The sequence below is a fragment of the Culex pipiens genome, chromosome 3 (genome assembly GCF_016801865.2).
Source record: "Culex pipiens pallens isolate TS chromosome 3, TS_CPP_V2, whole genome shotgun sequence".
NCBI lineage: Eukaryota > Metazoa > Arthropoda > Insecta > Diptera > Culicidae > Culex > Culex pipiens.
The window spans coordinates 54,338,566-54,352,846 of record NC_068939.1 but is presented as its reverse complement, the minus strand read 5'-3'; the positions used below and the strand labels follow the sequence as shown (position 1 = coordinate 54,352,846).

At 42.3% G+C, this 14,281-nt stretch overlaps 1 protein-coding gene across 4 annotated transcripts in view; it reads left to right on the top strand.

Annotated features, from left to right (window-relative positions):
* The window catches only part of LOC120422291 (putative ferric-chelate reductase 1 homolog), a 96,766-nt gene extending 84,751 nt beyond the window's left edge, over positions 1 to 12,015 (top strand). For 3 of the 4 annotated variants that reach the window (XM_052711218.1, XM_039585684.2, XM_039585683.2), the window contains 7 exons: positions 7,337 to 7,949; positions 8,009 to 8,162; positions 8,224 to 8,529; positions 8,595 to 8,821; positions 8,881 to 9,237; positions 10,907 to 11,041; positions 11,109 to 12,015. In XM_052711218.1, coding sequence (XP_052567178.1) covers positions 7,344 to 7,949; positions 8,009 to 8,162; positions 8,224 to 8,529; positions 8,595 to 8,821; positions 8,881 to 9,237; positions 10,907 to 11,041; positions 11,109 to 11,246 — 1,923 coding nt within the window. In that variant the 5' untranslated portion in view covers positions 7,337 to 7,343 and the 3' untranslated portion in view covers positions 11,247 to 12,015. The remainder of the gene's footprint in view (positions 1 to 7,336; positions 7,950 to 8,008; positions 8,163 to 8,223; positions 8,530 to 8,594; positions 8,822 to 8,880; positions 9,238 to 10,906; positions 11,042 to 11,108) is intronic. The other variant, XM_039585685.2, reaches the window with a different exon arrangement.
* The last annotated feature ends 2,266 nt before the right edge of the window (positions 12,016 to 14,281 follow it).

Below are 14,281 nucleotides of genomic sequence, written 5' to 3'. Positions count from 1 at the left end.
TGTTCAAATTGTTAACTGAAATCTTTTTGTCATAGTCCCCAGTCCGTTGATATTGTCTCCTATAAACATTCCTAAGTCTAATCAAGTGTTTAGTATCTACGTCAATATCAGTTACCTTAAAATTAACAGGAACCTCCCGAACGTTGGCAGCCTCTGCTTGGTTGATAGCCTGCTGGATCACCTCCAGCGAACGATCAATATCAGCAGAAGTTTCCGGGTGTTGATCATAGTCGATGTTGCTGTCGACCACTTGCTGAAACTGCTGCCAGTCAACGTTGTGGTAATCTTTCCGGGTTGGTTGCCGCTGCGGAATAACGGAAGCTCCAACCTCCACAACCACCGGATAGTGATCAGAACTCAACTCTTCAAACACCTCAGGATGAGTCACGTTCTCAGCCATATTGGTAATGAAGAAGTCGATGATTGAGTGATTCCCAGACCGAGCCACCCTCGTTGGACGATCCGGACTCACAACGTTGTAGTATCCGTTTTGCAGATCGTTGTGCAGAATCACTCCGTTCCGATTCCTCCTGCTGTTGCCCCAAACTTCATACTTCGCGTTGAGGTCACCAGCGATGATGTACTTTGCGCTCCGCCGTGTCAGCTTCTGGATATCGCCCTTCAGTTTTGCTGCTGAACCATCTCTGGAATTCACCTGACGTGGGCAGTATGCAGCAATGAAGAGTACTGGGCCAACAGAAGTGGGAATTTCCACCCCAACGGCCTCGATGATGTCCAGCTTGAAGTGTGGCAGCCGGCGTGGCTTGAGATCACGATGAACAGCGACAAGCACACCTCCTCCTCCAGAGGTGGTCCTATCGAGCTGCGTCGCGATCTTGTAGTTTTGCAGATAAACTTTTTCACCGGGCTTCAGATGAGTTTCCGTGATGGCAGCTACGTCGATCTCCTTCTCGCGAAGAAAATCCACCAGCTCTAAATTCTTCCTCCTAATGGAGCAAGCGTTCCAATTCAGCAGCTTGAGGGACCTACGATCCATACTGGATGACGAACGAGGTCAGCACTTCAATCTGCTGGGTCTTGGTTTTGCATCCACGCAGTGCAGCGGACATCTGTTTGAAAATATTGAGGAGTTCGGTTGAGGTGTAAAGATCATTACCATTTTCCTCAACTGCTGGTTCTTGGGTTGGTCTTGGCTCCTGGCTGAAGCCCGGTGGTGGCGGTCTCGGCTCCTGGCTGGAACCCGGCCGTGGATGATTCATCTCAGCTCTCTTCCTCGGATCCAACGGCAACGGTGCCAAGTTCGGGACCTGGCGTCGCGGTTGAAGAGGTGGAAAATTTTGCTCCACCAGGGCTGGAGGAGTTCTACGACGCTGAGGCTGATTCTTCGTCGATGCTTGCTGCCGAATTTTCACGAACTCAGCTCTCTTGGGGCACTTTCGGTCGGTTGACGAATGCTCACCGTTGCAGTTGAGGCACTTCACCAGCGAATCTTGGATGCACTGGGATGTGATGTGCGCATCGGTACCACATTTGGCGCAACGACGCTTCAGGTGGCAGTTCTTACCTCCGTGCCCGAAGCCCAGGCAGTTGAAGCATTGTGTGACGTCACGATGCACTGGTCGGTATCGCTCCCACGACACGATAATGTTGAAAACCGCTCGGATTGCCTTCAGCTCAGGAAGCGTCGTCGATCCCTTAGCCAAATGCAGCAGGTAGAGCTGGTCACGGTACTTGATGTCTTTGTTGCGTCGGCTCATTTTGTGCACGGCCAACACATCCAGTTTCAAAACTTTTAGCTCGGCAGCTAATTCCTCCACTGGCATGTCGTACAGACCTCTGACGACGATTTTGTACGGCTTATCCATGACGACATCATGTGTAAAGTACTCCGCCTCGTTTTCGGTCAAGTAATCCTTGACCAGTTGATAGTGCTGCCTGGATTGCACCAGCACCTTAAATCCGTCCTGACACAGACGAATGTTGCCTTGGACTTTCCCAGACTTGATGAGTTCAACAAGCCCCGCACGAAAGTCGATCGTTGCTGCTGATTGCCTTACATAAAAAGGAGGCAGTTTCTCCTTTCGCTGTTTCACTTCATTCTCCTTTGCTTCCGCTACCTGGTCCTCGTCAGGCAGTCCAGCAAACTTGTTGTTCTTCAAAAGCTGCTCCTCGTGCGATGAAGAGTTCTCCTCCTCATCCATCGGTACAGTACCGTCGCTCTTTTTCGTCTTTTTGCTGTTCGATGTCACTTCCAAAAGCACCTTCCTTTTGGAAATTCCCGGTTTTTGGCCATCAGTTGAGGCCTCAACCTTCCTTTTGGAAATTCCCACTTTTTTGCCTGCTTGAGCCGCAGGTAGGGCAATATTGCCGGCGTTTTGCGCCGGGACGCGACGAGTCATGTTGATTCAGACAACCTTCACCAACGAATGCTCGGATAACAATGAAGAAGAACTTTAGTGTTTTTATTACACTGTTTTTAGGCCGGATCTCAGATATTTTGATAATGTAAGTGAGCAATTCTCTACCAAAACCGGAAATGGTTTTTATTTGTGTTTTTTGATTTGGCTCAAGCTTTGTGGGGGCCTTCCTTGTCCAAATAAGCTATTTTATGTCATTGGTTCACCCATACAAGTCTCCATACAATTTTGGCTGCTGTCCATACAAAAATGGTATGTAAATATTCAAACATCTATAAATTTTGAGTGAATTTTCTGATCAATTTGGTGTCTTCGGCAAAGTTGTAGGTATTGTTAAGGACTTGAGGACATATTAAATGGTCGTAATATTCAATGTTTGGCCCTTTTAAAAAGCTAGTCTTGATTTAAAATTTTTCAAAATGTTTTTTTTAAAGATTGGAAAAATTCACGAATGTTTCATGTATTAACATTGAAAATCGGACCATTAGTTGCTGAGATAATGACATTAGAAAATGATGGGTTGTTTTGGTAAGACTTAAAAACTTAAATTTTCGTGTTTCAATCTTTCTGGTTTTGGCGAGCAGTTTTGTCGAAAAAGAAAAACAGACCTCAAAATAAAGGCCGAAACGTCGGTGAAGTAGAGAAAATCTGTTTTTCTTTTTCGACAAGACTGCTCGCCAAAACCAGAAAGATTAAAAAATAATCAGTCGTTGCGAACCCGGATTTTCGTGTTTCTTTTTCTTAAAACGGCTCTATCTCAGCAACCCGAGGTCCAATCTTCAATGTCTCTTAGACAATTTTATAGAAAATTTTCTGATTTTTTTAAATAAAATTGTTTGAGAAATGGTCACTCATGGTCACAATTTTTAAAAATCGAAAAACTGCAAATATTTCGCTAAAATCAAACTTTCGGTGGCTATATCTTGAAAACGGAGCTCTTTATCAAAAAATCTGTAAAGTACTTTTCGATTGCAAATTCAATTTTGCATTAAAAAATAACATCAAATTTGTTTTTGCATGAAACTTCGATTTTTTCCAAAAATCACTATTTTTTCAAAAATTCATAACTCGGCGGCAGATTTTTTGACCATGTTTCTCTATAGCTCAAAAGTTGCGGATTTTTGTCCCCTAAAACATATCAAAAAATCTCGAAAATCAAAAAATACGTATTTTGAGAAATTGAGTTTTAGTGAAAAAAAAGTTGATTAAAAAATCTGCAATTTTTTTTCCGTGTACCTATTTTTTTCTCAATAGTCCTCAACAATACCTACAACTTTGCCGAAGACACCAAATTGATCAGAAAATTCACTCAAAAGTTATAGCTGTTTGAATATTTACATACCACCGTGGTGTAGGGGTAAGCGTGATTGCCTCTCACCCAGTCGGCCTGGGTTCGATCCCAGACGGTCCCGGTGGCATCTTTCGAGACGAGATTTGTCTGATCACGCCTTCCGTCGGAAGGGAAGTAAATGTTGGTCCCGGACTAACCTAAAAAAGGTTAGGTCGTTAGCTCAGTCCAGGTGTAGGAGTCGTCTCCCTGGGTCCTGCCTCGGTGGAGTCGCTGGTAGGCAGTTGGACTCACAATCCAAAGGTCGTCAGTTCGAATCCCGGGGTGGATGGAAGCTTAGGTGGAAAAAGAGGTTTGCAATTGCCTCAACAATTCAAGCCTTCGAACACCTAGTTTCTAGTTGGAATCTCGCAATCGAGAACGCCAAGGCAATGCTGTAGAGCGAATAATTTGATTTTGATTTTTGATTTGATTTTTTGTATTGGCAGCAGACAAAATTGTATGGAGACTTGTATGGGTGAACCAATGACACAAAATAGCTTATTTGGTCATAGGGAAGGCCCCCACAAAGCTTGAGCCAAACCAAAAAATACAAAAAATAAAAATGGTCGAAATCGGCTGATTTCGTAGAGAGTTGCTCAAGTGTTATTTATACACTTTTGTTTGAGGCAGTGTATTGCGCAATTCCCACTAACTTGGACTTCGCACTAAATTTTTGCTATCGATCGCACTATTGCGACTTGTCAAACTGCCTTGGGAAAATTTAAATTTCCTAAAAAATGATCAAAGTGCTCGCTTGTTTTTCAGCTGTCAATCGCAATTTTTAAGTGCGAATTCCAGTTTGGTGGAAACTGCGACTTGCAGTGTAAACAAACAACTACTGGTTGCCTAGTTTTTCGAATTCTTGTTGTCAAAAGTGCGAGAGAAAACTGCGGGCAAAATCCAAGTTACAGTGCATGGGTCAATACTTTATTCACTTTATGAATGCGAGGAATGCATCAACCACCTGAAGGTGGATTAGGTAACGTTTTTTCAATATCGACAACGGAAGAGTCCACAATATATCGATTTCAAAATTTGAATCTTTTGAGTGAATTTAAAACTGTTGTATCTAATCTGATTGTATAAATCAATTGAGAATGAATGATTAATATCTCAAAACAAGAGAAGTATTTTTTTGAGGTGAACTAAAATAATTTTCAATAGGGGAGTCACCACTCAAGGTGACACAACAAAAATTTTGTCAATAGAATACAACTATAATCCAAAATTTGTCAACCAAACTTATGTCATGACGATTATTATGGTTCCTCGGCCTACCATTTCAAATTAATCTTCTCAGGTTGCGAACCAACCAGCCAAAATGACCGAATCAAATTTGGTTCGGATTGGCTCAAGATCATCGGGCGTCGAGTAATGGTCGCTTGCGAAAAGCTTGAAGCCGCCAAGTTGTGGTACACAAATATAATAGCCGACTGACCTTGGTCGATCACAACAGGCCTTTCTCTTAATGGATTGTTTTACTCAAAGCTATTTCTTCGTGAAATAATTGAACAACATTGATAATTTTTATAGAAAAAATTTAACTGACTTAAATTTTGCCCTGATACAAAGTGTAAACTAACAGGATATTGTTACCAAATAAATTGCAATTACAATCGAATAAATCAGTAAACATTTGAAAAATTGGATTTTTGCGTTCAAAACCTGTTATATAAAAAGGATTTGTTCGCATTTAAAATATCCCTTAAAGATATGATAGAAACCGCAAACCACAGACACAGATATGAACATTTCCTAAGAAATTGAGAAAGGTTTATTCATCCGAGATGTTCTTTTTCTATTAACTCTATGGTGCAGTTAAAAAATTTTTGTTGGTGTAAACAAAATTAGGTGGTGCAATATTACCAAACCAGAAGTAACTGGTTTTCGAGATGATATATCACGTTTTTAGCCATAATAGATCGTTCCCATTTTAAAAACATTGTTTTTACTCTGTACATGAGAAATTTGAATCAAACTCACCTTGCATCTAAATCATGCATTAATTACCCGCGGTAACTTTTCCCCTCTTTCACGAAACTCAGCTAGAATTCTTTACCTATTTTGCTGGAGAAACTCACCGAAGCTTGAAACGAATACAGTTAGGGGTGGCAGCAAACTAGAACAACCACAAAGTGCTAAATTATTCCTCCGTCCTTGACCTAAATTAGAATTTCATTTTCTTGACCGCCGTCACGGCGTCCTTTACCATTGCTTTGAGTCCGTCGCTAATGACGAATCAGGTAAAGTCAGAATTTAAATGTTGGACAGGCAAAGGTGGCGCCTCAGGTCGAAAAAGATGAAAACGAAACTATAGCTTTAAGTCTGCTCAAATTTGAAGGAAAACATAAAACTATTTGTTTTCATCTTTTTTTTCGGGGAGGTGTCTTCTCGGTCCAGTGATTCCTTTTGGCAACATTCGCTTCCGCGGGCCACTTCCCCGCGGACACTTTGCAGCAGGTCATCGTCGAAATAATTCAACCTGAAGAGGCAACAGCTGCTGCTGTGCTACCGGTAGTATTTGTGCCAATTTTTAATGCCACTTCACTTCAGGTCAGCTTCTTCCTCTATTGAGGCTCTCTGATGTTAGAGGGGTCGTTCAAATATTACGTTACGTTCACGTTGGATGAATTTGAAACTATTTCGAGCTTTACGGTACATTTTCCACATATTACGTGCTACGTACGATGTGGACGGCCCATTTCGAGTACTGCCTGGTGAGCGTCCATTTAATTTATGTGGCCACACTGGCTAATTGGTGAACTATGTCTGTTGTCTGTGGATGGTTTTGTTTTTGGTCAAATCGGAGACTTTCGAACTTTTGGCGGGTCGGTGACTCGTGATCGATCAGTGGTGGAACTAAGTTCGCAGAGGGAAGAGGTTTGAGCGTTCAGTGTTGTGTAGTGTTTTTTTGGTTTGGTTTAGCTTAAAAGGTACAATCAGGTGAATACCTGTTCGTGGGAAATAATTTGACCCGGTGTGCCCTTTACGGGGATTGATTGAAAAATTAATCATTTATGGTGTACAGGTGCAACAATGTTGTGATTCGACAAACTTGCTGTTGAGAATCATTAAACTTTGAAGTAAATCATTGGCATTTTACGGCATTTTCAGTTGGTTATCTCTAAAAATTTGCTTTGCTTCCAACTACATTCTACAAAACCGCCATATTTATTTTTTGAAAACTAGTTCTTTTCGGGGCTTGGTTTCCGGTTTGCTATCGCACTCAAAGGTACCTGGCTTAGAAACAAACAACTAAATATCGGAGTCATGTTGTCAGGTTTTTGGGCATATTTTTTGCTGTATCAACCTTCACTTTGGTGACTGTCGTTCGTTCGTTAGCTAAATTATGATCCGCTTGGTGGCTCATTTATGGTTCTTAAATCAGATTATTGCCAACGATTGGATTCCAATGTGATTGCATCATTTTTAAGTAGTTTGAAGGTTGAAATTTGGTGCTCGAAGCATTAATAATCTTAAAACAAGGGAACTCAAGTTGGTTGTAGAGCAAAAGTTTCTTGAAAATTCGAAAAATAAATTTAGGTGGAAAGGTAGTAATGGGTTAATTTTGTCAAGTCATGGTAATGCATGGTAGTAATAGTCGTATGTCTTCTCTCTTCCATTTCAGACCCACCATGCGCTCCTTGCTGAGCGTAGTGGCGGTGGTGCTAGGCGTGCTAATTAGTCCGTCCCGCACGCTGCCAAATGGTGCCCCGGAGAGCGTTTGTGACACGATGCTGCCCAAGCACGGCAACAACATCCCCCCGCTGACGACGGCGTCCCCGTTCCGGATAACACCGGGCACGTCCGTCATCGGCAGCGGTCAGCAGCTGCAGGTGGAAATTGAATCCTTCCCGACCAACGTGGTGTACAAGGGCTTCATGATCCAGGCCCGGAACCGGTACCCACCGTACCAGGTGCTGGGACGCTTTGAGCAGACCGACGAAGGTGCCATCAAGCTGATCAACTGTGGCGGTCAGGACAGTACCGCTACCCACACGAACACCCAAACGAAAAAGGACCTCGCCCTGGAGTGGGTCGCTCCGGACAACTTTGTGGGTGAAATCGTGTTCAACGGCACGATCGCTCAGGATTATGCCCAGTTTTGGGTGGGGATCGAATCGACGCCGGTGAAGGTCGTGGCCAGCGGACAGCCACCGTCGGTGGTGGGAATTTCAACGACGAGAAGGGTACCAACGACCACGACTGTGCCGCCGTACGTGGCGCCCACTGCTGTGAAGGTAAGATCGTCCGGTCTGATCATGATTGATTAAGTTCTAACTGAGTTCCCTTTTTTCAGGGCGAAACCGTCGATCCGATCTACCAAGGCTGTGGCGACACTAAGGGGTGCTTCGGGTTTCCGGAAGGTTGCGTTGAGACTCGTAATTGTCGTGCTGTTGTTGCTACTGTTGTACAGGGCGAGCGGTACATCTTTGAAATGAAGTCTGGCTACAGTAAGTAATCTGCAACTTATATGTAGTTAAAAAATAACTAAAAATTTTCTTAATTTTTCAGATCGCCCAGCCTACATCGCCGTGGGCCTGTCCACCGATGGCAAAATGGGTGACGATTCGGTTATCGAGTGCGTTCCGGAACAGGGCACCGTCAATGCGTACGCATCGTGGACCTTCTCCGGACCGTACGGCGTGTCCCGCCAGGGCATTGCGCAGAACTTTATCAAACTGGTGCAGCAGTCCTACGTGGATGGTGTGATTCACTGCACCGTCGAGCGAGACGCCGTGACGACCGTGAAGGGACAGCGATTCGATCTGATCAACGAGAAGTACCACCTGTTGCTGGCGACGGGATCTTCTGCTGATTGTGAGTCCGCTAAGGGCGCTCGTAAGACTTGAATTAGATTAAAAGTGTGTTGTCAATACTTTTAGCTACCCACGTGTCTTATCACGACATTGGCCGTCACGTGACCGGAGTTCCGCTAGCATTGGCCGAGGTTGGACCTGTTCAGGGTAACTCTAAGCTGTTCCTTCGGTTACACGGTGCCTTCATGTTGACCGCTTGGATCGGAACGGCTTCGCTGGGAATTTTGCTGGCGCGCTACTTCCGTCAGACCTGGGTCGGCAGCCAACTTTGCGGAAAGGATCAGTGGTTTGCTGTAGGTCATGACAAAGCATTCAATCACCAAAGATTAACACACTCTCTCAATTTCAACAGTGGCACAGGTTCCTGATGGTGCTCACGTGGCTGCTGACGATGGCCGGATTCGTGATCATCTTTGTCGAAATTGGAGGCTGGTCTCAGGTGGACAATCCGCACGCCATTCTCGGTGTGGTGACGACGGTGCTGTGCTTCCTTCAGCCGATCGGAGCGTACTTCCGGCCACATCCTGGTACCAAGCGGCGCCCGCTGTTCAACTGGCTGCACTGGCTGGGTGGCAATCTGGCTCACATCATTGCCATCGTGGCCATTTTCTTCGCCGTGAAGCTGCAGAAGGCCGAGCTGCCCGAGTGGCTGGACTTTATTCTGGTCGCGTTCGTGGCGTTCCACGTGTTTATGCATTTGATCTTCTCCGTAAGTTGTGTGGTGTTGGGTGGTTTTGGGAAGTTCTTAGCAATTATGATGAAAAATTGTATTATATTTTACAAAGGAGGGTTTAATTTTGACGTTTATGTCGAGGAAATTTAGATCTTACTTCTCTTATAATTTGACCAAAAAAAAACAAGATTTCGCGGACAAAATTTCAAAATAGGAAATCAAATTGTTTAAGTTTCACCAATGTTATAATTACAAAACTCGACATTTTTAAAGTTGATGTCAATAAACGCCACAGTTTCATCAAGGTATGAAAGATTTGGGCTCCCTAAACACGCTCCAATTAACAGAATTAAATTTTAGTGGATTCCCTGCCAATAAATAAAATTAAAAATTTGAGAGCAAATTCTATGAAATTATCTTAAGCAACCATGCGCACCCACGTTTATCTATGGGGGTAGCAAAAATTAGGGGGTACGCATGGTTGTTTATATGAGGGAACGCATGGTTGTTTAACATGATTTCATAGGTTTTATACCCAAATTTACAATTTTATTTATTTGCAAAGAATTCACTAAAATTGAATTCTGTTGACTGAAGCGTGTTCAGGGAGCCCAAATCTATCATACCTTGACGAAACGGAGGCGTTTACTGACATCAACTTCAAAAATGTCGAGTTGTGTTATGCATGGTGTTTGTATGTACGTAAATTGTTTTCAAAGTTGTTTTTAAACAATTTAAAAATCAGTTTTGGCACGGAGTTCACACACACTACCAAACGTTTGTGTTGATAGTGTGCGTGAGCGCCGTATCATTGACCAACCAACAGGGTACAAACTAAGAAAGTTTCAAACGAAAAAGTGACCAACCACCGGGGGTTGAGTGTATTTTGTAAGAAAAGTTTTAAAAGATCAAAAAAAAAATTGGATTTCCCGAACCATCAATTTGAGATGGTGATTTACTGATATAAAATTATCGTGGTTTGGTTGGAAATCCTAGTCTTAAGAAGGTATTACACTATGACAAACAAACTCGCACTTTTTCGTGTTTGACAGTTTGTCAAAATTGTTTGCAAATTGTATGCAGGCTGACGTTTCTGCAAACAAATGCAGTCAAACAAACAGAGCAGACAAACTGTTAAACTGTCAAAAAGTGCAAGTTTGTTGGTTGTAGTCTTCAGAATGATTTCAGAATAACGTGCAGTTCGATTTTTACGGTTTGTGTGGTTAATAAGGGCGATTCGTTTTTCTTACATATTGCATGAAATTTCTGGGTTGTATGCAACAGCGACGAACCGCCCTAGTTCTCCATACTCTTTTTTTCGAGAAAAATAAATTGCGTGTGATTCATGGGTGTGTGAATGAGTATGTGCAGTTACTTGATCTTTGTACCCACATTATCAATCAAATTAGTGTTTCAACCCCTTTTTCAATTCTGAGTTTAGAATGTTCAAGATATTTTTCTTACGTGTGCCTTCTCCGAACTAATAAGCGTTTATGAATTGTAAAGTTGTCTTGATTAACCTACTGGAGCTCTAAGTCTCGTCGTTTTGTAAATATATATGCGACGCACCCCTGAACTGGACCGTGGGCACCTGAACAAAGTTTGCACCTAACCGCCGGGTGACACTCCTTCCTCTTTTCCTGTACTAACTCGGGGGGGTTCCCGCTGTAATCTGCGAACAGACACTTCCAACCGCCCTAATTAGATTTTCTCCTGGATCCAGATCGGTGGCTGCGTCAGCGAACGACGCAACAGTCAGCGCGTGACGTCCTTCCCGATGGCAGATATGACTCCATCTCGGAACTCGATGAGTTCGGGCGACCGCAAGCAGGACGCTGCCGTGAGTATTTTTGTTGTTGTGGTGGAATTTTGCTTGAATTTAAATGACGGAAATCGTTTCGTTTTAGTTCTCCGGCTTCCGCAAGGTGATGCTGTTCTTCTACATCATCATCATCTTGGCGTTCGTGGTGGCCCTGGTGGTCATCACCGTGCTAGCCCCGATTGAGGACACCTACGAAAGCATCCGGAAGCAGATCATGAACTAAACAGTCGTCCAAATGTGTGGCAAAGAACGCGCGAAGAATGAGCAGCCAGAACGTGTTGGCCAGTGGTCCAGCTTTACAGTTTGTTTTGTTTACCCGAAATTGCAATCTCTCGTCCATGCTAGAAGATATAATTGTGGGTACCCATCTTAAGGTATGAAAGTGGACGGCACTGCGGCCGTAGTATGTCCCAAGAACCGCATAATTTGTAACATAAATCACTAATTCTTATCCGGAATTATCATGTAGATAAGCGTGTATAGTTCAGATTGTATTGTATCGAATGTAGTAACTCCCCTATCCCACGTGCAGCAGAGCTAGCAAAGTAAGAGAAAAACCAACAATGAGTTGATTAATTTGTCCCGGTTGTACAGTTAACACGGAAGTTGCGCCAGACCAGAAGCAGTTTAGGGCACGAGCCAAAACCAGTCGAAGGTGTTTCATCCACAGAATCGTTATACTCCCGTAGAAAAATATGTAAAATTTCCTCGGAAACAGTATTTATTGCATTGATTTTGCCCACGGGCAAGATGAAGTATTGTTGGCTAATTTTGATATAGATGTTTTTGAATGAATTTATACATTTTTAAATACTTTATCTATCATCGAAACTCAATCAGGTTATTTGTAATTTGTATTTACTGAAGTGAAGTGAGGAGAACACATAATTTGTCGCATTTGAATAGAAACCATTTCAAAACATAGAAAAAAAGTAAAAATACATGTAAGTTAAGGACTAAAAGACAGTAAAATAAATGTTGCCATCCATCGATTAGAACAAAGAGTCATTTGTTGCGTGATTGATCTATCACAAATCCCTCGCTTTAATATTCAATCCAGCAACTTCCACAACAAAAACCTGAACTAAAATCGATCAATATTTCAATCTCGCTGTTTGTGGCATATTTCCTAAAAATTGAACCGCTGCCAATCACCGAGAGATTGAACCGGAAATAAAATCATTTTCCGTCGCCAGGAAACCCACAGCTGCTCTCCCGCAGCTTCGGGTGTCCGTCACGTTTACACCAACGGTTCAACGCTCAAAGTAGCGGCACCTCAACTGTGTGTTTTCCAAACATCAGGCCATTTCCATCAGTTACACCGTCGCATGGCGGGGCCAGTGTGAAATGTGCCAGCCGTGGCACAAACAGGTTAATTTCCTCCGTGCGAAAGACTTCCCTCGACCGCACCATATTTATCTTTATTTGCAACTTTTCCGCTTTTCCGGTACACCACACCGGGACTTTGCCCTCCAGATATTTTGCTTGGTGGCTTTTCTGCTGTTGGGGCAGAGTGAAGGCATCGCGTCCTACCGTGGCCATTTAAGGGAAATATATACCCATGCACACATATCTTTGTATGCGAGTGCGTTCCCGGATGGCAGTCATTGTTTGAAATTGTTCCGCACGGTGCAATGCAAAAGTTTTCCCCGCCCTCAACTGGGGAATACACTGTAAAATGTATGCCTTGAGGAAACAGCTTCATCTGGTTTTGGTTTTGCGCAGGAACTGAAATTATTTTTATACTGTCTTTACAGGTTTTAGATCATTTTACTCATTTATTATAAATGCTTATGAGGAATTTCAAATAACTGTTGGATAATGTTTCAGAAAAGCAATTTTGCATTTGCATTTGCATGGAGATGGTGATCTTAGCGGGTTGAAGACTGGATTTCGTCTTGTATTTATGATGATTGTGCAGCCCAGTTTACTTAGAAATTGCAAGGGAATGGTGGAAAGAGAGGAATCACAAATCCGTATAAATAATTTTAAGATTTTTCAGGTGTAAACCGAAAACGCGATCAAAAATTGAAGTGGAAGAATAATGCTTTTAACTGCTTATTTAATTGTCGGTGTACAGGACGCCGCACTGTTTAACCATTTTCTGACGTCCATTCAATTTTGCAGTCCAAACCCAGTCATTGAATTGGAAAAATAAAATCTTTTTCAAATTTTCTTTTGATGATTTGTGTGCACCTACGTCGAAGACCAAGATTGTTTACTTTTTGCTCTTTGGTCTGACAGTCTTGGTCTGACAGATTTGGTCTGTCAGCTTTATCATGGATTTTGGTCTGGTCTAGGCGATGGATAGGACTCAGCACCTTCCTGAGAAATTGATGCAAGTGAATAAAAACTAATACTACCAGGACAAAACATTTAAAAAATGCCATTTAGAATTAATTAAATTATTTTTTAACATTTGGTAGGATTAGGGGTAAAACAGGTATTCACCTACTAGATACAGCATTGATCACAGGGTAAACTAGATATAACTTTTTTTTCTCAAAAATGCTTTAATTATTTTTTTAATATATCAAATTCATAACTCCAACACCTTAAACTAACGTGAAATTTTCTGAGGATTCCGAATGTGCAAAAATTGAGACCAAAAAGTGCCGTTTTGTTGGCCTACAGGGCAAAAGTTACCGTTGTAAGTATTTGTTTTAGAAAAACCGTAAAATTATAAGAAAAACTGCGAATGGCCAAAACGTTAATTCCGTAGGCTTGTAGTCCATGAAATAACCTAACTTTTGACCCATAGGAGTATGGGTGTTGGAGAGTGTTGCAAAATGTTATATAGGGTTTCGAAAAAAATACAATTTTTAGCAGTAACTTGCAAAAGCTATGAGAAATAGTCAAACCAATCCAACATGTGTACGGCACATTTTGAAGGGCTTCAAAAGACCTTCCGAATGCATCTCAGAGAAATAGAATTGATGACGTTTTACGGAAATGCGAGCAATTTTAAGATTTTTCATGTTTTTTGGACTATAAACTTCAATGGCAGTTTTACCCAACTTCCCTTTGTCGTAGAGGGCTCATATTTGGCATAAGTTCATCTCATGTATAGACAAACAAACAAGTTTCATCCAAATCGGAGCACTTCGATACGACCTCTAGAACAAATTTGGATCCTTCGTAATTTTCTTATTTCCTCAAGTGTCTTCCTTGACCTGATCAAAAGTGTTAACTAACAAGTTATCATACCCAATAAATCAACAAATTACAATAAAATACACACCGAGCAGAATCTACAAA